The sequence below is a fragment of the Homalodisca vitripennis genome, chromosome 4, assembly GCF_021130785.1.
Source record: "Homalodisca vitripennis isolate AUS2020 chromosome 4, UT_GWSS_2.1, whole genome shotgun sequence".
In the NCBI taxonomy this organism is placed as follows: Eukaryota; Metazoa; Arthropoda; class Insecta; order Hemiptera; family Cicadellidae; genus Homalodisca; species Homalodisca vitripennis.
Window position 1 is genome coordinate 107,433,904 of NC_060210.1, and position 27,756 is coordinate 107,461,659.

Sequence of the window (27,756 nt, forward strand, 5' to 3'; positions counted from 1 at the left end):
CTCATACTGCTCAAGTAACCCGAAAAAACCGTCAAAAAATGGGCTGGGAAGTACTGCCTCATCCTTACAGTCCTGATTTAGCACCGATTGATTTCCATTTGTTTGGTCTGCTGAAGGAGGCATTACGAGGAAAGAGGTTCCAGGATAACGAGGATGTCAAGAAATTTGTGGGAAATTGGCTCAAACATCAACGATACTTCTCGTATATTTTATATCACTACGGTATTGAATAATGAATCGCTCAAAATCACATTTAAGTGGTGCACGAAAAAACATAATGAAAAAAGAGTAGGACAAGAAAAGAAAATTGGTTACAATTTACACAGTTTTCTCTTGATTTCTTTAAGAGTTTTTAGAAAAGAAGATGGAGAACACATTTTTAGAATTATTCTGCTAGTTCTCATGGGCAACTGGCCTGTGCAATGGTTGTATTAAACAGAATGAGGGGGAGTGTCGATATAGTACAAAGTCGACTGTACTGATAAAAGTGCTGATAAGAAGACAGAATTTGAACCTGAACCACATCAGATCCGTCAGATCCAAAGTCCAACGTCTTAGACCACTCGACCTTCAGGACTCCCATTAATAATGCATCTTAGCTTAATAATGAATCTTCTGTTGGGAATAGCGGTGACGTTTCCTTTAGATAAGGAAAATGTTCTGAATGATTATGTATACGATGATAGTATGCAATAATTCATAATTCAAAATGGGCCTTGCTATTCAAAGGGTTCATTACCAAAAAAATCTAAACAAAAATAGATCTTTAAAATAAAGCTATAAAAGAGAAACAAAAAATGACATGAAAATTGCAAGGACGTGGCTTTAGTGGCCAAGAGCAGTTGTTATGTTACTGTCAGACTTACTGGTTCCAAAAGAAACATCTTTTTCGCTCTTCCATGAACAAAGTGGTTAGTTAATTATTAACTGGAACTAATGAAATAACCTGTTAAATACGAAATCATGTCAATATTTGTGTTACAATAATTGCATGGAGAAAAAAAACAAACAATATACGAGTACGTATGGCGTCAGAGCTCAATAGAGAGAGAAAATGTCCAAATATTTATAGAATAGTAACACAGTGACAGCTTGAAAAGTAGCCTTTCGGGGTCATGTTGATACATTGGCCAGTCTAATACCTAGTGGTATGTTTCTGGCAACTGTTGGTATCATGTCTAAGTATGATCTAGTCCTGCAGGAATCTATAAATGAGCCTAAATAAAGTGAAGTACATGAGCTCCAAAATATGAAACTAATCAAATATCAATTAACTGTAAATATTTTTGGAAAAGTTATTTTAAGTCTATAATTAATTATGCTCAGTTTCCACGATTCTTTTATATGAGAAAAAAAATCAGCTTACTCAATTTGTTAGGTAGCAGTTGATATGTTGAACAATGCATTTGACAAATTATTATTTTTGCAAGAAACATAATTGACGATGAACGGTAAGAGATTTTTTCCATAGCACGATGGGGTATGTTGGATGTTGCGTAAAGACAGAGTTCAGAAATAACAGCAAAAGCTATTTAGCTGAGTTAGCTGAGAATGCGCGATAAACGCCGTTTCGTACTTCAAAACGAATGAATTTTTAAGGTCCAATCAATATTTTTATCCGTCATCAAGTTTCAAATTTGATGGCATGCATGCACGTTACTAGTCTTTTTGTTATTCTTACACCATAGTTTAAAGATATCAACAACAAAGCAACAATTATTGTACAACACATCAACCTAATTTTACAATGTTTGGGTCTGACATATATTTTACAAAGTTGACATGCTAAGATTCAGGCAAGCTCTCAAAAACAAATTTAAAACAAAAAATAAATGAAAGATGTAGTATATATTTTATTTGTAGATAACTATTGGTTCATTTGTTGTGATTCAGATGTTTGTACTTATTTTTTTATTTTATACTATAAGGTTTGTATAGCATATACCGTTGCTTTTAATTACTTAACTGCAATATAAACTGAGCAAATATTTCCGAAGCCAAATATAAAATTGCGTCTGTAACACTATGTCCCAAGAACGCTCCCAAAAACTTTATTTATGTTGAGTATTATGGTGCCATTCGAATTCAGCTGAAATATCCGTACATTCCAAAAGTGCCAAAACATTAAGTGTAAAATACTTTAAAATGATTTCTGGATCGGTAGCAATTTATTTGTTGTCAAAAATGTAGTATGTATCTAGTTTAATTTCATGGGTTTTTATTTTTCAAATCATTGGCTTTCATATTTTATGAAACTACGAAAGCCTTCTTTAGTCTGCGGCACAAAAAACAACAAATGTGTCAATTGTTGAATATTTTTAACGCCAAAATTCATAATTAAAACTATTTGAGAATTGTCTAATTACATGAGCGTTTTGATTTTACGATGAAAGTTTAAATATATTTCGTTTTTGGCGAATCCCATATTGTGGTTGGCGGGGGGAGGGGTCAAACATTTGTTTTTGCAGGCGGTATGTCAGAACCGTCACTGACATTAGTGAGTTATCTTATATGCACTTGTCAAGTTACTTGAACCTATGGAAAATAGAAAACAGTAGGAGAAGATGGTTTATTTGATGGTTGGTATTGAATTGGTATGAATGCTAAATAGCAGGTCATTGACCATTGCTATTGCGAGAAAACTCACTTTGATTTTGTGATCATGCGGTTTCTTTAGGAGCAGACCAAAAGTTCTGTTACAATACAAAGTCTGCTTGGATAAATTAACAAGTTGAGAGCTCAGAGTGACATTATAATCATTTAATGCCATTAAGACCGTTTTACCAGAGCCTAAAGAGTAGAGACTATTCAGTAATTAGTGTCTCATCACCGCCATGAACTGTATGGTTCCTGTTCTCATCATCCTGAACTTCTCACCTCGCTGGGTCAGTGACTACGGTTTGTTTATATTATAGCTGCATATATTTTTAGGGTTTCTATTTCAATTAATTCATATGTAGCTTAAACTTATTTATTTTGAACAACAATTATTAATTGAGAATGTACCTCTTTTGCGCTATAACATTGTTAGACCCGCCATGATGTTTTCTTTCACTTTTTCCAATATCAAAATTTTCAATTAAGTACTGTTTCCCAGAAATATACTTATGAAATATGAGTACTAATACTGATACTTTCAGTTATTATTTCCACGAAATATTGAAATAAAAGTAAATTAAATCCCGGCATTTTATTTGAGTATTTAAAAAAGAATTATGACCAATATTCATAGATTTATCTACGGTACTCATCTTAATGGTGAAAATTATATTTTGATGGATATTTAAAAATAAGAAATTTACTATTAAATATGAAATAGCTCTAAATAAATTGATAAAAATTAAGTCTGACACAAATAATATGGAAAGAACATTGATGGAAACCATCCAAAATACGCGATTTTATATTTATTTATTATATTTTAAGATTATTAAAACATTTATTAATAATAAAAAAATTCTTAAATTTAATACATCTCAAAGTCTATTACGAGTATTCTTATTAAATATCCAACTGGTCCTTCTTAAATGGTGTCGATTTTTGTCTGTCCCTCATTGCTATTATATGAGATAGGAAGGTCCTAAAGACTTGAAATCTGTTACTCGTGCTCCTCTTAGTCCAAGTAAAACCCCTACGGTCATATAGTTGCAAATAATTTCGTAAATGCATGATGAGACGTGTTGTTATTATGCCGAGTCTTTCAGAATTTCTTTCAATCGTTTTATCTAAACAAATCATTAATCTTTTTGGTATAATTTGAATGAAATTTAATATTATGGCTGTTTAATGTACTTTGTTTGGTACATTTAATTAACCAAAAATTATATATTTTTTTAATATACCTTCTTTGGAAACATTACTCAGAACGCGATGTATACAGGGTGTTCATTTGAAAACTTCAAACTCGTAATAAAAGACTTAAAAATATCAACATTCTGTAAACGGGAGTGTATAATTTTTTAGAAACTTTTAGAAAAAATTTGAAAATAGGTTTATTTTTTTTGCTTGATCAACAATGGCTACCAATTTTAACATTTGATTTGAAGTTTACAAACATTATTCAGTGAATAATTTTGTTGTTATTAGCAGTAGTACAGTATTTTGTAGACAAATAATTGCTGTGTACGAAATTACATTATTGGCTGCTGATACCAAACGGCTTGGCAGATTTCAATTTATCTTTACCAAAATACAGCATTTTTTTATGAGCTCCAATTTGAGTTGTCACAAGGTATTAGTTGCCATTTCAAAATTTTGGCTTTGGGTATGGAGGGGCAAGGGGGTGAGCACCCCCATTTTGAAAATAATTCTTTTTTGTTTCTCCAATTAGTACTATACACTCCCGTTTACAGAATTTTGATACTTGGGCTATAAATCTTTTAATACGAGTTTGAAATTTTCAAATGTATGTTTTTCGTTGTATTCAATAAAGACAGTTTTCATTTCATCCCCTGCTAGTGACTCGAAGTTCTACTGCAACGCAGACTGAATCACGTCTTCACGAATTCACGTCGGTGACGTCTGTCAGGCTGCAGTGTTCTGTCCCACCGCCGTCCTCTAACTCCAATGTAGACAGTGCCCAAAATTCTGGTTAGGGTAATCAAAACTTCCCAAAAACTCAGAACTCCAAAGTAAAACGTACCACTTGGTTGGGTAATGCAGAGGTTTTGGGTGGTATCAAAGACCTCTGATGAGGTACTAGTGTTGTCTCCAGCTGAGTGCCTTGATATTAGGTTTTTTCAGTCCTTCATGCCCTCTTTCATTGCAGGCTCTAACTTCAAACTCTTATTAGCCCCTTAAGTAACTATACTTTGCTTCCTAAGTATAGTTAGTTACACACAAAACTTAAAATTACACTTTAACAATAAGGGGGGTCACCGGAGTTTGATTGTTTTAATAGAGTCGAGGGTATGTTTGTTCACTTGGATTCCATGCGAGGAGTCAACAAAACTTGTGCTCGAGATTTTTGTAATAGCTTTGACAAAGTTTTCAGCATCAAAAAAACTTCCTTTGAAGAAAAAATATGTCAACAACATAAAGATAGTTTTAATTGTGGTTTAGAGTTAATATAAAAAAGCCTAATCAAATGTTTCTAAATACAACAAATCAACTGAGCTCTCTGCGGACACTCCAATAAAGTAAAAATAAACAGAAAATTACCAATCCATAATTCTAACAGAACCGCATGTTGAAAACCTATTTTGTCTAACAAGTCCAAACTAACACAAAAGTGTAAAGTTTATATATATATATATATATATATATATATATATATATATATATATATATATATATAAACTTTGACAGATACGGCCAAATACAAAATAATTGAATCGGAAAAAGTAAGCGCTCTGTGGTGTAATGGTAGCACATTCACCCGGCAAGTGAGAGATCCGGGTTCGACTCCCGGCGGAGCAAGTACTTTTTGCGATTCAATGTTTATTGAAATTAAATAAGGCATTTGCCATTTATACAATTTAATGTAAATAAAAAGTCGTTTGACAGGTATTTGGTCTTCCGATCATATGTTAGTTTGCTTATTTAAACGCATATGTGACAGATACGGCCAAATACAAAATACAGTAATTGAATCGGAAAAAGTGAGCGCTCTGTGGTGTAATGGTAGCACATTCACCGGGCAAGTGAGAGATCCGGGTTCGACTCCCGGCGGAGCAAGTACTTTTTGCGATTCAATGTTTATTGAAATTAAATAAGGCATTTGCCATTTATACAATTTAATGTAAATAAAAAGTCGTTTGACAGGTATTTGGTCTTCCGATCATATGTTAGTTTGCTTATTTAAACGCATATGTGACAGATACTGCCAAATACAAAATAATTGAATCGGAAAAAGTAAGCGCTCTGTGGTGTAATGGTAGCACATTCACCCGGCAAGTGAGAGATCCGGGTTCGACTCCCGGCGGAGCAAGTACTTTTTGCGATTCAATGTTTATTGAAATTAAATAAGGCATTTGCCATTTATACAATTTAATGTAAATAAAAAGTCGTTTGACAGGTATTTGGTCTTCCGATCATATGTTAGTTTGCTTATTTAAACGCATATGTGACAGATACGGCCAAATACAAAATAATTGAATCAGAAAAAGTAAGCGCTCTGTGGTGTAATGGTAGCACATTCACCCGGCAAGTGAGAGATCCGGGTTTGACTCCCGGTGGAGCAAGTACTTTTTGCGATTCAATGTTTATTGAAATTAAATAAGGCATTTGCCATTTATACAATGTAATGTAAATAAAAAGTCGTTTGACAGGTATTTGGTCTTCCGATCATATGTTAGTTTGCTTATTTAAACGCATATGTGACAGATACGGCCAAATACAAAATAATTGAATCGGAAAAAGTAAGCGCTCTGTGGTGTAACGGTAGCACATTCACCCGGCAAGTGAGAGATCCGGGTTCGACTCCCGGCGGAGCAAGTACTTTTTGCGATTCAATGTTTATTGAAATTATATATATATATATATATATATATATATATATATATATATATATATATATATATATATATATATATATTGTATTTTTAAGAGGGAAAGAGGCTAAATCAACTACGGGTAGAAATACTAAGGCCGGAGTAAACTACAATGACCATACACTCGAACCAGAAGTGCTCATACAGGCACACAACCTACGAAATTGCAGGGGAAGTCGCGGGCAACTGCTAGTAAATCATAATATCTCAGTTGTTACAAAATCTACCTACTACCTCTGACTTATTCGGATGCTCTATTTTTTATTTCTCTAAATTTTTAATAAAAACTTTTAGCACAAATCCTCCAAATGTCCTATTTTTGTTATTGGCTGAGATACATTGAAATCTACCAGTGTAATGCATTTTACTTGCTGTTCTGTTCTTGTGACTATGAGAAAAAATCGCTTAGTGAAACATCAGAGCATAGTTAACTTTCATTTTATGAAATGAGACTGCATTTAAATATGCTTACTATTGTATATTTTGCACTAAACTTTGCATAGTTATCTAATAAGGTAAACTGGCAATTATATACGTTTTAAAGTGAATAATACATACTAAATCTGTAATATAAGAATTTAAATTTAATATTTAGAATGTACCGTCAATAAGATCGTTATGTAGACAGTTATATACCATGAGAATGTTGGAGGCACCATAGGTTATAGACAAAGGTTTTACCTGACCCAACCTCAAGAACGTTAACACTGAACTTGATCATATGAATATAAGTAAGAGTAATATAATCCTAAATGCTCCCCAGGCACTTTTATTGGTGGTAAAAACCTACCTCTGGATTCTATATTGTCCATTTGATCAGGATTGTCATGGCCTCGTCATTACCTGGACGGCGTAACGTTATAACCTAAGATCGTTTTGACTAAGGGGCTCAATCGCCCTTCTGAATTTATTAAAAACTATATATTAAAACTGTTCTTAGTAAGACGCGTAAGCATACGCTTATTTCTTGACTCCCATCCTGCCTCATCTCAGCAGTACTAACAGTCTACCTTAAAAGTAGTATTTGTAAATTATACCCCAAATATTAAATATTACGTAGCTATGGTAGGAAAGGTTGATTCAATTGAATTTTGAGTTTAGCTCCAGTTCACCTTCCTTTCATTGCAGCGCCTGGTATCTGATACTGCCTGAGACTTGACTCCTGGAATCTGGAGTCATGTTCGACTGAAGAAATCCAAAGAAAGGCGGCGACGAATAAGTTCAAAACGAAACATTTATATCGTTTCCACATCAGAGACACCTATAAATAGGTAAAGTGGTAGTACCATTGTCTCCTCGGGTACAAAAAATAGTGTACTACTATGTGATAGACACCGTACATAGAAATCGTAATAGAAAGTAGTAATAGAAATGCAAAATTTAATGTCTACAGATGAAATGTTTTTTAGAGATTTCTTATGGCATGACACATTTATATTTTTGTTTATTAAGTTTAGTTTCATAACATAGTGTTTAATGATATTTTCTGTGAGCTAGTGAGGGCACTATAACACATAAAACCCACTCTTGTCACTGAATTTTAAAATTGACTTTCATTTTTTTATTTATTCTTTATCTCTATAAATAAAATCCACATATTGAAATTTCATATGTTTATATTCAGCTTGTTTAAAGGTTGACTGATGTTATTCTGTTCTTTTCTTGTTGCCATCATGTTTACCTACAAACAAAAATGTAGAAATATTCGCTAACGCTCAGCTACATTCCACAAAGTGACATGCACAATCATCGACCTGAGTGTTGCTAATATATAATTGTATTACCAATTGCAATGTAATTTATAATTGCTTCATATAAAAAACCGTCCTTCCCCCTGCCATTGAATGTTTGGTGTCCTCCTGTTCCAAAACTGAGATACATTTTACAGTAGGACCTAAATATACCAACGTTGAGCAGTAAAAATCAAATCAAAATCATTTATTTCTCAAGGAAATTATATGTATCAAGAATATTCAGTCATCAAGAATATGTTGAGGCTCGATGTTAGTCAAAATATTGTCGATACACGAACCTCCTTATTAGGAGGCTAAAAGAAAAACTATTGCAAATGTCTGAGAACAGTAAAAACTCCCTATCGTACTGCGTATCAAAATGAATGTTGAAATCCCCACAGACAAATATCTTAAGACTAGGTTTATGAAGAATTCTAAGCGATTCCTCAAAACTTTTTATAAAAACTGAAAAGTTACCCTAGGTGATCTGTAAATGGTGATAACATTGGCGTTTAGTTTAACTATATGAATGACGACGGACTCAAAATAGAGTTCTGATGAGAGATCAAATGAAAACGTTAAAAGAAAAAGAATCACTAACCAAATCACATACTAACCTGAACCTGTCGGACCTGCAGAAGACACCCGCTACCCAATAGCTCTGAACACTTAGCGCATAAATGTTGTTTTAAGAAAGCCAGTGCTCGGTCACACAAGCAATGTCGACATTCTTACTGTGTATTAAAGAGCCTCTAAAGGACCTCTTTTGTTGGAAACTAACTGTATATTTTGTTGCAAAATATTAATAGGCGGAGTTTGTTGGACTGTAAAAGACTCTTGCCTGCTTTACTTAGATGCTCGCCACTTCTTGTAAGGAGCTTTTGGTTAAGAAGTGATTTAAAACAACCAGAGGGGTTTTAGTTGCTACTGAGAGAGAAATGAACATATTATTGAGGCAGTCCACTTCATAGGTTTTTGCAGGATGCTGTCTCAACAGTTGAGGTACTTCAGTAAGAACTAATTTACATGAGAATGTATTAATTATATGAAACAACATCTATTCAACTTGTAAGCGCTGTACAAGGCTTGTTTTGTTAGTACCTCCAACAATGATCACTATACCATTTTCATTAAAAACGTGCTGACTTCGAAAGAACAAATGCCATGAGTGCGCCTGAGTAACAATGCTCAGAATCATCTGGATTTTTTAAGTGAGGCTGCAAAGTTTTTTGAGACCCTTGCGTGACTATTATCATATATATATATATATATATATATATATATATATATATATACACACCTCAAAACAATTAAAGGATTACTTTTATTGCGTCTTGTAAAACAAGTATTAATAACAGAAGAATGTTTGAAACTTTGCACACTGATAAAGGAACCTCTCGGTAGCAAAGATAAATAATTCTTGTTTATTTCTGACTAATTCAGTAAAAGATAAGAGCGATTATTTCGATATCATGTCCAAACAAGAATGAGATAAGGAAAGGTTCAGGCTCAGTTTTGTCAGAAGTTGATCTCGTTCAGTCTGGATTAGACTTCTATAGTTAGGCCTGTGTGTTTTTTTTTATTGTTATGGCGGGTGCTAGAGACGGTTTTTGTCTGAGAGTGATGTCAGTAGAGCTGTTACTTTGATAGAAGTGGGAGTTTCCCAACGAGAAGTGGGTAGGCGCTTAGGTGTGAGTCAATCAGTAATTTCAAGATTATGGAACCGACATCAGGAGCTAGGAACTCTTCAAAGACGCCCAGGACAAGGCCGCTCGAGATCTACCACGCACATAGAAGATCGATTTTTACGAGTTAATGCACTTCGTAATCGATTTTTAACTGCTAGAGAACTTCAAAACGACCTAAGCCAGGCGACTGGAAATCGTGTGTCGGATCAGACTGTTAGAAATCGACTCCGGGAAGCTGGATTGAGATCTAGGAGACCTGCCCGAGTGCCGAGATTGACTGTGCGTCATAAGAGAGCCAGATTGCAGTTTGCAAGAGACCATAGGCGTTGGCAGCTGAGACAGTGGCGTAAGGTAATGTTCTCAGACGAGTCAAAATTTACAATTTTTGGTAATGACGGCCGCGTTCGAGTGTGGAGGAGAGGAAATGAACGGTTTATTAACTGTTGCCTAGCTCCCAGAGTTCCGTTTCCGTTTGGCGGGGGCTCAGTATTAGTGTGGGGGTGGCATAACAATGGACGGTCGTACAGACCTTGTCATAATCCGAAACGGTACTTTGACAGCCCAGCGTTATGTGGACGAGGTGTTAGACGTTCATATTCGTCCGAGAGCAGAGCAAGCAGGTCAAAATTTTTTATTTATGCAAGACGGAGCTCGACCACATGCAGCAAGATTGGTCCGTGAGTACCTGGGCGAACACAACATACCACTGCTGGAGTGGCCAGCCTGCAGTCCGGACCTAAACCCGATTGAGCACGTCTGGGACCAACTAGGACGAAGTATCCGGGGCCGCCCAAACCAACCCAGGACTTTGGATGAGCTGGAAATGGCATTACGAGAAGAATGGGAGCGGTTACCTCAAGATAGCCTCAGACGACTCATCAGAACCATGCCACAGCGTGTTCTTGCGGTTATATCAGCTAGAGGTGGCAATACAAGGTATTGAAAGTGAGATTCAAAAGACCAGACCATTTCTTATTACATTTGTACTTTATTAAGAGAGTTGTTTTCGTTTTAATTTTGCGGTTTTAAACTTTGTTTACTGTTCTAGCCTAAAATAAAATATCATATAAAAAAAACATATACGATGTATTTTACTTTCAACACCGACTTTGAAATAAAAAAAATTATTAGAAAATTTCGAACCGTTAACCGAGTGCATTCTGTTAAAAAAGTGATCCTTTAATTGTTTTGAGGAGTGTATATATATATATAAACTTTACACTTTTGTGTTAGTTTGGACTTGTTAGACAAAATAGGTTTTCAACATGCGGTTCTGTTAGAATTATGGATTGGTAATTTTCTGTTTATTTTTACTTTATTGGAGTGTCCGCAGAGAGCTCAGTTGATTTGTTGTATTTAGAAACATTTGATTAGGCTTTTTTATATTAACTCTAAACCACAATTAAAACTATCTTTATGTTGTTGACATATTTTTTCTTCAAAGGAAGTTTTTTTGATGCTGAAAACTTTGTCAAAGCTATTACAAAAATCTCGAGCACAAGTTTTGTTGACTCCTCGCATGGAATCCAAGTGAACAAACATACCCTCGACTCTATTAAAACAATCAAACTCCGGTGACCCCCCTTATTGTTAAAGTGTAATTTTAAGTTTTGTGTGTAACTAACTATACTTAGGAAGCAAAGTATAGTTACTTAAGGGGCTAATAAGAGTTTGAAGTTAGAGCCTGCAATGAAAGAGGGCATGAAGGACTGAAAAAACCTAATATCAAGGCACTCAGCTGGAGACAACACTAGTACCTCATCAGAGGTCTTTGATACCACCCAAAACCTCTGCATTACCCAACCAAGTGGTACGTTTTACTTTGGAGTTCTGAGTTTTTGGGAAGTTTTGATTACCCTAACCAGAATTTTGGGCACTGTCTACATTGGAGTTAGAGGACGGCGGTGGGACAGAACACTGCAGCCTGACAGACGTCACCAACGTGAATTCGTGAAGACGTGATTCAGTCTGCGTTGCAGTAGAACTTCGAGTCACTAGCAGGGGATGAAATGAAAACTGTCTTTATTGAATACAACGAAAAACATACTCAATTGGCGAGGTTAGGACTATTAAGTCCTCTCTTACACCTAACCATAAATGAATAAACTATACTATTAGTATAAAACAAGAGCCACAATATAGTCTACATTACTATTTTACATTCAATAGTGATAATCAACCATTACGGTTGCTGGTAACCTTCGTCATGAACTAAGCAGTTAACTTTATTTCAATTATATATCATTTAACAGCATAATTAACGCAGTCTTGAGTAAAAACAAAACAATAATAAAAATCAATATCATTCAATCTGGATCAATTCAAGACGAAGCTTGAATCATCGATATTGCCGAGCGGCCGGTTGTGTTCACTGTAGATTATTACTGGATGGCCTATGACTCTTCCAGTACCCCCAACGGTGCACCCTCGGATATACAAATTCTCGTCTCTCGAGGAAGAATTCAAAATAAAGATCTTCGAATTACGATAAATAAAGATTACGAATTTTGGATAAAGCTGACCGAACTATAGAAAAAGGTTTTTTTTACAGCACAAATCGCTCTATTTGGATCTGTTCTGTGTTGACCCAAAAAGTATTGAAGAAAATAAGAGAACTAGTTTTAATGTTGATAAAGAAAAGCTGAAATAAGAAGTTTTCTTGTTTATGAATGTTTGGCCCAAGATTTTAAATGCCTACTATGAGTATGAAGATGTCTCAGGCGAGAAAATCGATGACCAATTGATTAAATAAAAATTGACAACATAATGTTTGACAAGATAAACGTAAGATGTGACAACAAAACGTAAACGTAACAACAAAAACGTAAACGTGACAACTAAAACGTAAACATGACAACAAATAACATAAACGTAAATTTACACAAAAATAGTGCTGGCGGAGACATTTACGTTTCACACGAATAATAAGCAGTCTCACGAAGCTCTCTCACGAAGCAGTCTCACGAAGCAGTCTCACGAAGCTCTTTTACAAAGTAGTAGTTTTTCGTATAAAAAATTAGCCCTTTCATGCGAAATATCTATTTTAAATCTAATATAAAATAAGTTTGTAAATAGTAAAGTAACTTACCCATGATTATATTTTATTAGCCAGATAAATACAGGTATTAGTTGCGGGGATGTCCTTCTGACGAGACCACGGTGTCGTGATTATACGTTGTCTCGATATAGCCATTTACAGTCACGATTTTGTTGTAGGCGAGTTCTTGTTGAACTTCGAGTACTTCCAGTATTCATGTTCTAGAATTCTAGTCTTCTAATCTCCCTTTTTGTGACTACGGCTGCAATGTAGAGCCAAGATGCTGACGCTGCTGTTTGTGAGTCGACACTCGACATCAACGTGAGAGGAAGGGAAGATATTTCAATATATATATATATATATATATATATATATATATATATTCACTGTCGAGTGTATAAAAGCAGAATTGCTCTGTTATTTCAATTATTAAACTTCTTGTATACAAAGTTCCTTTAATATTTCGGCTTATTTTGCCGTTTTCAAAAAGGTATAATACAAAATAACAATACAGCAACAAAATTTACAAAAGTAAAAAAATCTATATATATATACAGGGGTGCTGAAAAAGTCCCGGACGGTCTAATAACTTTTGAACTAATTACAATATAAGAACCAAAATTTACATCAAGCTTTTGCTCATATAAAACTATTATTTTATGTATTTCACCATGATATCCTGCTTATGGAGGACGTCCCGCTAGGGGTTGGTGAAAATTCTTAAATAGAAGCATAGGTCGAGTCGTACATCAAAATAAAACTCTTTTAATTAGAAACATTTTGGCGAAAATCTGACGTAAAACAGTTGACGCATTACAAAATGGCGGACACTCAAAGATTGAATAAAATACAGTACTTTTCAAATGCAAACATTCTGGTGAATGTGTTAGAGAAAACTGAGACACTTAATCTTTTATTTTACTTCTTTTACTTCAAATCACTCACCAAAACAGTTATAACAAATGTTCAAAGTGTTTGCCTTCAGTTTGCTGACAATATCCCAATCGATTGTAGAACGCTGATATCGCATTGTTTAAAGCTTGGACAGGAACACCCTGAGCTTCTCTTACAATACGGTTTCTCAACTTATCCAAATTTTGAGGTTTTGTTTTAAACACTTTTTCTTTGAGGTAGCCCCAAAAGAAGTAGTCTAAAGGGGACAAATCTGGAGAACGGGCAGGCCATTCTATTGTTCCCCTTCTACCAATCCACTTATGTGGAAAGACATTGTCTAAAAAAATGTCTTACATGTACGCCATAATGTGGAGGGGCTCCATCTTGCTGAAACCAGATATTTTCATTAAACAGATGCCTTACCTCATCACATGATCTAATACGGTGACCAAACCCGCGCATCATTAATAAAGTTATTCTTTCTCTCTCGGAAAGCGCCATAGCAAAATAAACTAACACTACTGAAACTACTTGCAAAATTAGGGCTTGAAGACTTCTAAGTGACTGAGTTGATAAAACAACTGTATCTGTCAGCTGGCAATTTCATTGTTGTCTTTTTGGTCTTGTTTGCTCCAGCTGATTACCTTCCAGATAAGGTAACCTTACCTGGATAATAACCTTACCTGCTGATAAGGAATTTCCAGATAAACAATGCGATATCAGCGTTCTACAATCGATTGGGATATTGTCAGCAAACTGAAGGCAAACACTTTGAACATTTGTTATAACTGTTTTGGTAAGTGATTTGAAGTAAAAGAAGTAAAATAAAAGATTAAGTGTCTCAGTTTTCTCTAACAACCAGAATGTTTGCATTTGAAAAATTCTGTAATTTATAATCTTTGAGTGTCCGCCATTTTGTAATGCGTCAACTGTTTTACGTCAGATTTTCGCCAAAATGTTTCTAATTAAAAGAGCTTTAATTTGATGTACGACTCGACCTATGCTTCTATTTAACCCTTTTAGTGCCAGACAAAAAATTAAAGTTGGTCTGAGAAATGCCAGTGATTTTTCACATAATACTACTGAAGGATGCCAGGCCTATTTCAGCCAGTTTTGCAGTGTTTTACTAAAAACATTGTAAAAATTACAAATATTAAGTATTTTCCTAATTTTTTCATTGTTTTGCAGTAAAATTAAATTTCCTTATAAAAAACTATAAAGCAAATTATATTTCTAAATGTAATTAACTTAACAAAATTTAAAAAAGTAGACATTTTACTTACAGTTTTTATATTTTTCCAGTTTCACATAAAAAATAGTACTTTAAAAAAAATTATTTCACTATAACACATACTATCACTTAAAAGAGGAATTAAAACTGAATACACACATAAAAAGTTTTGATTAATATTTCAAAAACCAAAAAAAATCATGTCAATTTTTTTAGAAAGTTACATTTTCACTTTTTTGTGTTATTTACACTATTTAGCTTCTTTATAAAGCTTATAATAAATTTTCTGGTACTTTGGGATTATACCGACCTCACCAGTATGAAGAACACAAAAATGTAAATTTATAGAAACAAACATGATGGAACGAAAAAACAACTCTGTAATTACAAAATTACAAATTTACAAGCATTTCCAGGTATTGTGATCGGTATTGTTGTCGCTGTTAATCTTATCTTTCTCGAGAATCCCGATTACGGCAGGCCGCGCGGCATCACATGATTTGCACGGTACATAATTAATTGCCCTTTCCATTACAATTCAATTTATATTTCTGATCAGCCCCCTCTATAGAATTTGATATTTTACTGATAGGTACTATCTCGAGGGATGTTTTTCTTCCGTTGACATCAGCGCGGGGCAAGCCGCCGAAGCCCGCGCTGATGGCCGGAGGCACTCGCATTTTGGGTGGCGGAATTTGATCAAGAATAAAAACAAGTTTTGAGTGTTTTTTTCAATAAAGAGTTTAGTTTTAGTTTGGTAATGTTTTTAATTGTTTTTGTTGAATTTTTGTATTTGGAGAAATGTAGAGGTAAAACACGGAAAGTACAAACAAAGCGACGCGACTCTGCAATCACGTTATCTACTAGACCGCTCGACTTTGACCTGAGGATGGGGAGGGGTTTGCGATAAGACAATTCCTGTTTTATACTGACGAAATATTGTTTTACGCTAATCTAGTAATCAGTAGAAGCAAAATGTCAAATAACACCATGTCTGGGTGTGGTCGGTATAATCCCAAAGTACATATTTTCCACTATGAAACCATTAAAAAACTGTCCCCTGAAACTACTTTCTACTTGAAAAATAATGTACACTTTGTAAAATATCAACAACAAAATTTACACACTTTTGTAAATAGATTATTATAGTTAGGCGGTAACACAAATATGGTGAGGCAAACATAAGGATGCAATCCTTATTTACAGCGTTTGCACACAAATGTGGTTTTCATTTTATTGAAGTTTACTTTTTTATGTTAGTAAAACATTTGTTAGTAAACTATTTATCAACAAACAAACACTGTGGAAGCAGCAACACAAACAACCAAACCAGAGGTTAGACGTGAACTATCAGCTGACACAACTTTGATGCAACAATCAATTACGGCCATTTCTATCATGGCTAAACACCTGACTAACCTACCATATACTTATTATTTTTTTTTGATGTAGATTGGTTCATTCTGATTGTTTTGTATACCAACAAATTTAGAACAAGTTAACAAATTATTGCGGTATGACTTTTACTCCGAACGTCCGTATATACGGACGTCGGCATTCTTCGTAGTTAGTTATTCAAAGACGTGCGCGGATTCGTAGTTTTTACCTCGGTAGTTTTTTAAACGTCCGTATATACGGACGTTGGCACTAAAAGGGTTAAGAATTTTCACCAACCCCTAGCGGGACGTCCTCCATAAGCAGGATATCATGGTGAAATACATAAAATAATAGTTTTATATGAGCAAAAGCTTGATGTAAATTTTGGTTCTTATATTGTAATTAGTTCAAAAGTTATTAGACCGTCCCGGGACTTTTCATACATACTAAATCTGTAATATAAGATTTTAAATTTAATATTTAGAATGTACCGTCAATAAGATCGTTATGTAGACAGTTATGTACCATATATATATATATATATATATATATATATATATATATATATATATATATATACAATATACTCTCTCTCTCTCTCTCTCTCTCTCTCTCTCTCTCTCTATATATATATATATATATATATATATATATATATATATATATACACACAGCTCTAAGAAGCCTACTTTTGTCAAAAGACAACTAAGGTGGGTCTTTAAATTTAGATAGTAGAATTTAGACGGTAGCAAAAGTTACGAGTAGATAGTAACTGTGTCTTTTATTTCTAATACTTAATATTTCATGAAACTATATTCACAATGACACTACGTGTTTGTTTCTTTATAAACAAAATAAATATGTTTTTATATTTTAAAACATTTAGAGCTGGAATAGGTACATTAGTTCTAAAGCACAGTCCAGAGAACTTTCATCTAGCATAGTTCTTGCCGACTGCTTCAAAGGGAGTTTTCGGAGTCAAATTCAGACCATCTATGTTGTAGGATATTTTTAAAGGTAGATAAGTACTTACCTAATAGGCAAAATCTAAAACGGCGTGATAAATAATGTTTACTCCGTAGAGAATTTACTTAGTTAAATTTAGTAAACATTTACTTTACTAACGACTTAAATGTGAGAGGTTAGTTAACATTAAAATATTGTGAAAGGTTACAGCTTTGTTGATAATATAAATCATAAAGTGCTAACTTTGTGATTATCGCGCAACAACTAATATAGTAATGGGGTGCTCTAGAATTTATTCACATATCTTTATAGAGGGATGAAACCCATTCTAAAACACATATATGAGGGCTTAAAAACCATCAGTTTTCTGGGATAGGATCCCAGGATCCTTCTGTTTGAGGGATACCCCATACCCCAAATCTCCGGGGTGTTAGCCCCTTCCGAGATATTTTTTTTATATGTCACGGCCTTGTTATATTAAAATTACTTAATATTTCTAAATACGCGTATCTAAATATTACCGTTGAAACGTGCTGTCCCGATATCCTGTTATAAATATGTATTATAAATACTGACATTGACAACATGAAAGTAAAGTAGGAGAACGTCGTTAATGGGTGTTGTAGAATGGAAAGGAAGTGCTTGTATGACTCATTGACTCAATTGACTCCTCCACACTCATTAGCCATATCTCATTCACCTAAACTCCGTCATCTCATCGCGTATTCGCCCCCTCCCTGACTTGGTGGTCTGTCTCGATCTCTACTACTGTATTTAGTAGTCTTCAGCATTGTGCTCTTATCAGTTTCGTTTCGTTTACATTTCGAAGGTATTTTTGTGGTTTGTGTGTGTTATTTATAATTCTCGCTTCTCACTTTTTGCCTTGGATCTGATACATTTCTTGCCCAATTGTTATTAAATAATAGAATATTGTTTAAGTTACTTAGAAAACCATATCTCAGCTTTTAGAACACGGTTATTCTATATCGATACAATCATCACGTTTGTTTGGCTGATAGAAACATAACAAGGTTGGGTTAACAAGTATAAAATTTAAAATTACACAATATTATCGGCATTTATGAAAGGTACTGATTAAATTTTCGAAACTGTATAGTTTAAATAAGTGCCTTTCTAAGTTTGAAAATACTCTACCAAGGAAGCTGCCCAATTTCATTAATGGATAATGTGTTGAAAGATTGTCTTTCTTCATATGTACTTATTTTGCTTTTTACTTTAAAGACAGTAACAAGACTTTAAAAATAAACATCTAACAAGAAATCTATTTTTATTTCCTGGAATTGTTTCAATAAATACTGAAAATAGTATATTATTAATAAATAAATATTAATAAAATATTAAAATAAATATTATAAATAAATAGTATGATAATACACTATTAAACTGTACTAATCTATTTATTATGGTACAAGTGAAATCTGAAAATAGATCATTATTTAAATTGACTGCCTTTTACTTTCGTTATATGAGTTTATTTTTCGTGATGTAACATGTTTATTATGTAATTTAAATATTAAGTTATTTTGAAATGTTTAAAGATTGTGATGGAATTATTTGATAAGCAAATGTTCCATATTTTTTCATGCGGTTATTTATTATCTAGAACAAAATATTTCCTGCGTAAAATAAATGCGATTTCATTTTATTACTTTATTTAAAATTTATTTCAGTACCAAATGTTAAAATACAAGATAATATATTTACTTACGAGCAAGTTTTATGAATGATTATTTACAGAAAATTGAAAATTAGATACTTCAATTTTTTTGTTACATTTTAATTCTACTGTATCATGTAGAATGATGTTAATGCTTATCCGTTTGGAAACTATAGGAAGAGAATGCTTTGAACACACGAATGGTTGTATCATTGTGGATTTTTGTAGTACTTACATTTAATACAAATTTTATTAAAGTGAATTGTTAATGCAAATTTTGAGTGAAAATGTATTAATAGTAATTCTTCATTTATTATTTCTTACTATTACGAGAACTTTTAAAAGCTTCAAACTATTTACAATCTGAATGATTTCATGTGAACTTTCTATGTAGATCTTAGACATAACATTTTAATTCCATCAGGGAAGTGATAGTGAATTAACTTCAGTCGGTGAATGAAATACGTACTTATCTTATCCGGTATGGACATTATTTTATTTCTACAACAGGGCAAAGGCACATAAACATTTCATAACTGGCATGAAAGTGTATATGTTAATTTCAAAATGCTATTTAAAAACTACCTTTAAATTGATCTCAAGCTCCAGTGTGTCCATAAAAGGAAAGATCTTCCTATCGGTATCCATTATCCAACTATTTTGAGCGTATTCCGTATTATTACAGCATATTTTAGGCTGTTTCATAAATAAAAGCTTTAACTCTCCTATCAGCTACTATTTTTGTACGAACTCCAGCGAGCCCTTTTACTACTGCTTTTGTCCAGTTTATTGTGTAGTTGCTTTCTTCTCAGGAAGAAGCGAGTTGTACACATAAGCCTGTTTTCGTAATATGTGCGTCTAATTCTATTACAGTATTCCTTGCACTTCACTGTAGGATTGTTGGTCTTTTAAATTCAAAAACTAAAAACATTCTGAAGAACTTAGCGAAGAAGCGTTCAAATTACATTTAAAACGTATTTTTTTAAATTTACAAAATAATGATATATGCAAACTAACAATAAAATAAGTAAATGTTATAAGATATACGCTAATAAATTAAAAATAACCGTTGACCCTAGCTAGGGTCCTGATCACTTTATCTCCGAGAATCTGCATTTAACAATATATTGATATTACGTCACAGATGTTGTTTCAAACTCCCAATAAAGCACTCTTAATTCATAAATGTTAAGAGCATAAGTAATTTTCCCTGCGTAAACTTGACTTTTGGTTTTCACTTGGACAAGGAGGTGTACCAGGTCCGCCGCTATGTGGGTGCGTGTCCTCGCGTGTATGAGCGTGCTGACTAGTACGGTGATCGCGGATCCTCTACAGTACTCCATTACCAACCTGGCCAACTGTGTGGAGGCGGGCCACCAGCGATACATCAGTGCTAGAGAGGTAGCCTATAGTCTACTACTACAGCCACCATCACAAACTGCACAGCACGATCCTATCACTGCAGCCAAACATCACTCACTAACAAAAACGATTTATTAATCACTTAACTTGTCTGCCATAGTGAATCCGAATTTGGCTAAATCAGGACAATTACAGAACATTCCTACGCGTTTTAGGAGTATTTTACATTCAGTATAACGTATAATTTGTCCCTGGTTAGTTTGGATAACTATTCGAATAAATGTATGGTATTGGATTACTATTCACTAAAATCATTCGAATGATTTGATCCGGTTAAATCATTCGATCTATTTGATCCGGTCAGTGCGCTCATAACCTACTAGCGGCTGGACCAACTCCAGTCATTCAAATTATTTTATCCTGTACTCTTCACAATTAATTTATGCCCTAGGTGCTGCGTAAAACTATTTAATAACGATTACTCTGATTACTTAGAGCGCCAATGCCATAGAAATAAAATTACTATGTTATATTAAGAATGCTTTCTCTTTTGTAATAACATCGCAAAATAATCAAAAGAAAATGTGTTAAATTTGTTTAATTAAAAATGAATAATTTAATAAGGATTTTTAAAATTTATTTGTTGGGTAAGATCATTGATATTATTACTTATTACATAATTAATAGTCCAATAAATTGCTTTTTCTCGTTAACGCATACAGAAATAAAAAATAGTTAATACAAATGTGTAAGTTAAAAGCATTACTGACAGAAAATAATAAGTTGACAATTTTTATGAATATGGGGATTAAGTATTCATTAAATAATTTACGGTGATCATTCGTTACGTAGTATTTACCAAGGCCCGTTTGCTAAAAGAAATATATTAGTTCAAATTATTTAGTAGGCCTAGTAGTATTCGTCAAACTTTTCAATATAAAGTTGCAAGTAAAAATAATTCGTTGAAGTATTCGAATACTTAGAATAACCGAATACTTTTTTAATCGAATGGGCATGAACTATCTTTGGTCAGAACCTTGGCATGAAGTGAGATTACAATATTATTACTTTACAGTTATTCTACTGAGAAGACCACCATGGTGGTGAGTGCGAGTGCGGGTGCGTGTGTAAGTGTCGGATGTTTGTTGGTTTGTCTGACAGTTGTAACAGGTGTGCGCGGGGATGAGGTCGGTGAGGAAGTAACTTTACCCACTTCTAGGTCAAAATATACCGTACCCAGGCACCGCTTGCTATGCACCAAGTCGCAGTCAAATATTGACTTCAAAGAGGTATGTGTTTCTACAGTTTGGCTCTTTAAAGTTTAGATCATTCATTGTAGTACTCGTCAAAAACTGCTCAATATAAAGTAGTTGTTAAACCTATTCATTGAAGCACTCGGATGACTTTTCGAATAATCGGAAGTACTTTGAATATTCGAATACAAGAGGCTTAGGATAATGGTTTGTCCGAGTGCCCCAACATTATTTCTTGAGGCAGATACTATTTAAGACTAACGCCATGATGCCGAGTACCAGTCAGTTACGTGTGTCAGTGCCGTGAGTTAGTTTGTCTGACAGTTATTGTTGGAGTGCGTGGGTATGAAGTCAGAGATGAAGGAACGTTATCCACCACTCGGTCAACACATACTGTACGCAGGCACCGCTTTCATTGCGCTATGTCTCAACCAAAATATGTTCACATTGAAAACGAGTATGTGTTTTCACTGTTTAGTGCATTGAATGCTTGAAGAGATTTAGAGATCACCATTGCACTTTAAAGCGGCAGAAATATTATTTGATTTTCTTTGTTTCCGCATTTTACGACTTGCATGTAACAGTTCTTAGGAATTTAGCATTGACTTAACATAGTGAGACAAGACAGAGACTTCATGAGTTAGGCTGTTAAGTGGTTTGGCATTACCCAAATGTAGAAGACTTTCATAAAGAGTGATTTTAATAGAGTACAGTCATTTTTAAATAAGGAGCATCGTAGTACCATATAGTTATGTAGTTCAAAGAGCTAATAAAATAAATATTAGAAGATTTCTGAAAAAAATACTGTTTATCTTTCGTTTGAAAAAGCAATGGAAACTTAGTGCTTATGTAACCTATCTTTATCACTACATTTTTTGGAGCTAATTATTTGTCTATCTCACTCGTTGTCCAAGATTTTCTCGAGACTGCAGGTGACAATAGGGTGACACCTGGATGTTCAGTGCTGAACTGGATGTTACGTGCGGAGGTCGCATCAACATTGCGGATAGGCACAGGATCACAAGAGAATGGCGCGATAAGCCCGATGTGGACTGCAAAAGAGGCAACTATTTGTGAGTCATTGATACTCAGAAGATAGATAAAGTTCTGGTAGTGAGTTGTTTGTACTTCGAAAGGGGCGTATCATGGTAATTCAGATTGTGACAGGTCCTGTCTCAAAAATACAATATAGAGACCTCAACATATTCTCTTGGTACTCCATTGCCTGGTATAGGATTTCATCGTCAAGAGCATGGAATTTGTGCAATTTTGAGCCTTCATTCTAGGCCGTTAAAGATAATTATTGTAGGATTCTCTGATAAAGCTCCAACTCGAACAGTATACAGTACAAGGCCAGGTGTTAAAACTGAGATGAGGAAGTTTTGTTATCAGGACCAATCCTATAAATCGTATCTTACTTATATAATGTTTCAGTTTATTTGCAACAGTTCTATTTAAATAGTGTGTTTGCTTTATGACTTGGGGCTCCGATCCACGGGTATTACAAGTTTGGGCATCAGCTACTGAAATCCTAGAACCACTGCAACGAACGTCATCACTATGTAATTTAAACAAATTAGTTTGGCTATCTCAGTGTACTAACTAAGAAACCGTCTAAACTTAGTTCCCTACCCCTCTATGGTCTTGAAAGGTTCAATAGGAACATGAAATGAAATATTTCTTTATTTGAGGCGAAATTAGGGCCTCGTGGCCTTTTCTTACATTTAACCTGATATAGAAATTAGAAGAAAATATTCTTATTTTTAGATAATAATAAAACTAAATATTTTCCTCTAAACATTTTCAATATTAACAACAAAAAGTACAACTTTATTGAATAATATAAACTAAAAAATAGTATAATAATAAAAAGGTATTTAAACACACTTATATACACGAACTCACTCATAAAATAATAAAAATGTACTCGTATATAATGTATACTAGAAATAAATTATCCTCACATACACTATGCCAGTGCAACCGCAGCGAAGTACTATGCCGACCCCGCCCCAACCATCCCCCCCTGAGCGACGCCACGAACCGAGGACGACTCTCTATGGATGTTATGCTACGAGGAAGGGAATTCCCCAGACGACTTGCTGTTACTACAACAGACTTTTGTCATATACAGCAGTTCTGTGCAACGGCATGCGGAACACAGACGAACCTGAGCGAGTTCTGTCCACACCACTTTGAGAGAAAAATTGGAAATCGTTTAAGAAATAATTTGGAAAGCCAGAATTTAAAATTTAATGGACCACTGTTACGATTTTTATTGATCTGAGGTCACTCAACTTCACAATCTCTGAATTAATATAATTGGGTGCTATGTGCTCATCTCTCCTGAGATCAAATACATATCTCATAAAATAATTTTGGGATATTTGATTGACACTAACCGAATGCAATAAAATACTCATCATGTGTTAATGTATTTCAGTTGATGGGGCTCTGGAACGTGATAGAAGTGATAGAGCATAGCGACCGCTACATGGACCGCCGCAACTACCTGCGTACTCTCACCAAGTCCGACTCCTGCCCAGTGGTACACTTCGCCACGGACGATGACCGAGAGGTGCGCATGCTCTGGCATGACGAGGACGGCTACATCCAGTACACCTTCCGCTTGACGAACATGAACAACCCAGGCTTCTGGATGTCTCTGGGGTACCAGTCAGGTGGGCATCCTCCACCCTTTACTGTTCAGAATAACTGAACCCCATTTGTGGTGTGTTTTGGTTTTTAAACATTATAAATATGTTTCTATTTGCTAGTCCCTCAACACAATGTCTGTCATATGTTTGCATCTCAAAATCTTGATATTCGTGCCGAATCCAGTTGAAAACACTTTAGATACCGTACATTCTCATAGGTGACGTAGTGGGGTTGTCACTGTTATAGCTCAAATCGTTCTCCTAATACGTTTAGGTTACCTTACTAGATCCACCCTATAGAGAGAGACGATGGTATTGGTCTCGACCCATGTTACTTTGTTTGCTCTCCCACATTACTTGTAGTGGTAGTGAGTAATCCTGAAGCTATGTATTCTGTTTTAATTTGTGTACATTCTAGCGGGATAAAATCATTATAATATTTACCATTGTCATCTAGACAGATAAACACACTGCACAATAATTTCAGTGATGAATTCACCTCTGATGCTCTACGAGTATAATTAATATTCCATTCTGAAGAGTTTATTGAATTATTTTAATCGTTTTATGTGTGTTGGTACTTATAGACTACTGTACTTCTACATGAACTCTCTCTCTTTTATGTCTGAAAGTGTATTTGACGATACTTGCTGCAGGGACTATGGTAGACAACGAGTACGAACATTTCTCGGGCACAGCGCAAGTGATGAAAGCGGTCCAGTCTCACATGGTGTTGACATTCTGCTCCCCTCACGAACGTCACTTCAGCATCATCCTGGCCCGTAAAAAGTATCTCAGCTACGACGAGGTAACAGCTTTTTTTTAACTTTCTGTTTCAATAATTAATTGTTTAAACATTATTCCAATAATTCCACGCAAGACAAAAAAGTCAAGCAACGTCGAGCGTGGCTGCTGCTTGGATGGTTGACCGCTGCTGGGCGATCCTGTCCTTGCAAGCAGCTCGCCTGCCCGGCCGTTGGACCTTGGCTGTGACGGAGACTTCGTCTGGTGAAATAAGACATTCTTTATCTTTTAAGTTTTGGGGAGCAGTAGAAGCTATTAAGCATATCTAAACAAATGTGCAAAAGAGTTAAGAATGAGTTAAAACAGATTTCATTGTTTTTTGAACTTTTAACATAAATTAAATTGTATACAACATAAGGGTAAATTGACCAGTCTATTATTGAAATTTAAAATGTTGAAATGGTAAATTTTGTTTCATTTCAGCAACCTTTTAGTATTATAAGTGGAGGAAATTATATTCTTGTCTATTACTGCACCGCTATATTATATCAGGAACTAAGACAAAAATTATTATAATTATTACAAATTAAATATTTTAAAAAGAATTATTAATTTGTAATTAATTAATTTGGGATGTGGTTGTTATTTAGTTGTATGGAATTGACAATGTAACTTTAGCTTCGAGAACAAGGTTAAAAGAAAATTTTAATTTTTACGTAACCTGAAATCTTTTTTAATTTCTTCCTAAGTAATCAGTGCTTCAAACGAACCATTTTGACTTAGTACCGAGTTATGGCCAATAGAATTAAATATTTAAGATTCGAACATAAAATTATTTAGGAAATTCTCTTTTTTGTGGATTTACCAAGTTATTTTTACCCTATCTAAATGTCTGTGCTAATATTCTCTATTCTCATCATTGCTGTTTCTATGAAAAACATGTTTGATTTTTATTCCAATTTATTACAAGAAATACAAAACGCAATTCGTAGGCGCGAAGGATTTTTTTCTTGTTGGTTTACCATTTTAATTTGTTTTGTCTTAAGTTAAAATAGATTTAAAGTAATTAAGTAGAAGTGTAAAACAATGCATCGAGTCATGTATGCTCTATGGTTATTGGATATCGGAATTTGCGAAAAGTACTTGAATGAATGGAGAACCTACAGTTTCTACTTTTTGAGCTTTTCAATAAACAAATTGATTTTATAAAATAAAATGAATGTGATATTAAATGTGATATTGAAATCAATTAGAAAATAACTATATTATCAAATGTATTACTGATGGAACAATCAAACTGGCATTCGAACAGTTAATAAATATGCCATGAATTTTAACAGGTTATTTAGTTAAAATGAGAATATACATATTTTCTAACCGCAAAACTTAATGTTTAACTACCTAACTGTGACTTATTGCAGACCCGTGGCGTTCACAAACAATTGAACAGGGTAAACCTCCCGCTGGTGGCGGTCCAAAGCTACTGCAGGAACGCAGGGGTCTCCGCCACCCCATCCTCTCTTCTCGGAGTCCTTCTAGCTTTGGTGATTGTCGGCAGCAAATATTCATCATTATAACAGTACTCATTCGTCTTTGGAAGGATTATTGAAACCCACTTCCATTTACTGAATAGCTGACTTGCATTTTGTGTTTACAATAAATAAAAATATTTTTCTGTCTTTTTACGTATTTGGTAGTTCACATTGTTTTAGTTAAATAACTGATACAGTAACAATAATTTCGTATTCTATTGAACCCTTTTATTAATTCTGTAATACTTAAGTAAATTTTACAATGTTTAATTCAATAAGCAGTAGCCTATGGCTCGCTAGTATGGTGCCAGAATTACAAAACCAGCTGATTTGTTTTACGTAGAATGCCGTATATTAAATACCATAGGTCTACATAAAATGTGTAAATATAAAAATACCTTAAACGACAGGCCAAGTTATATATTTTCAAATGTTCATGTTTTCCATGAAAATGGCTTAATTACTCTAATTGTAAGAATAGTGCAATATATGAGGTAAAAAATCTAACAAATGAATATCTAAAAATAAAGTTTAAGAAAGGGAATTACCAATAGCAAGGTATAGAAATAAATGATTTTTAATACATACTTAAAATATAATTTTGTATAAATTGAAAAATACAATTTATTTTTTTATATTTTATTGTTACCGATGGCATAAAGTGTTACCGCTGGGCTGGCTTAAAGCTTCGCATATAAGACTGATAATCGTACATTTCCTCTTCTTATAGACCCGTACTTGACCAACATTGTTGGAGGTTTAGGTGAAAGTTAAATAACAAGATAAAAATATTATCTGGGAAGTATCTTTATCACCTCCCGACCCTATAGCAATTTAAGGATTTAAACAGTGTTACGTTACTTACGTTATATTTCTTGAAAGGGTTTAGCGTTATTTTATAATCCTGCTTAGGTATTACTAACACTCCTGTTTTAAAAATATCGAGAACAGAAAATTATCTTGTGTTAAACTAATCCCTTCCAGGATTTATTGATATGTTGATACATTCCGGTCATATTATTGTCAAGTAATATTTATTTGAGTGTAAGTTGATATAATGGTGTAAATACATTGTTCTTGATGTTTATATAATTAAATTACTTCATGTTACCT

General features: G+C 34.1%; 1 protein-coding gene across 7 annotated transcripts; it reads left to right on the forward strand.

The window, feature by feature from the left end:
• The first annotated feature begins 2,824 nt into the window (after window positions 1-2,824).
• On the forward strand, window positions 2,825-27,753 carry LOC124359925. Of its 7 annotated transcripts, none has more exons than XM_046813066.1 (5): window positions 18,115-18,246; window positions 20,343-20,496; window positions 24,154-24,391; window positions 25,024-25,175; window positions 26,533-27,753. In XM_046813066.1, the coding sequence occupies exons 2-5, from the start codon at window positions 20,365-20,367 to the stop codon at window positions 26,686-26,688; spliced, it is 678 nt and encodes a 225-aa protein (XP_046669022.1). In that variant the 5' UTR covers window positions 18,115-18,246; window positions 20,343-20,364; the 3' UTR covers window positions 26,689-27,753. The 7 variants fall into 7 exon arrangements, with proteins under 7 accessions (XP_046669024.1, XP_046669022.1, XP_046669019.1 ...); XM_046813063.1 differs by lacking the exon at window positions 20,343-20,496 and adding an exon at window positions 21,533-21,746; XM_046813065.1 differs by lacking the exon at window positions 20,343-20,496 and adding an exon at window positions 21,533-21,746 and having other exon boundaries at window positions 18,119-18,257.
• The last annotated feature ends 3 nt before the right edge of the window (window positions 27,754-27,756 follow it).

Coding starts and splice junctions, on each gene's coding strand:
- LOC124359925 (XM_046813063.1), top strand. CDS start 21,555: ATGGTGGTGAGTGCGAGTGCGGGTGCGTGTGTAAGTGTCGGATGTTTG. Junction 21,747..24,153: donor CAAATATTGACTTCAAAGAG/GTATGTGTTTCT, acceptor AATGTATTTCAG/TTGATGGGGCTCTGGAACGT. Junction 25,176..26,532: donor AGTATCTCAGCTACGACGAG/GTAACAGCTTTT, acceptor GACTTATTGCAG/ACCCGTGGCGTTCACAAACA.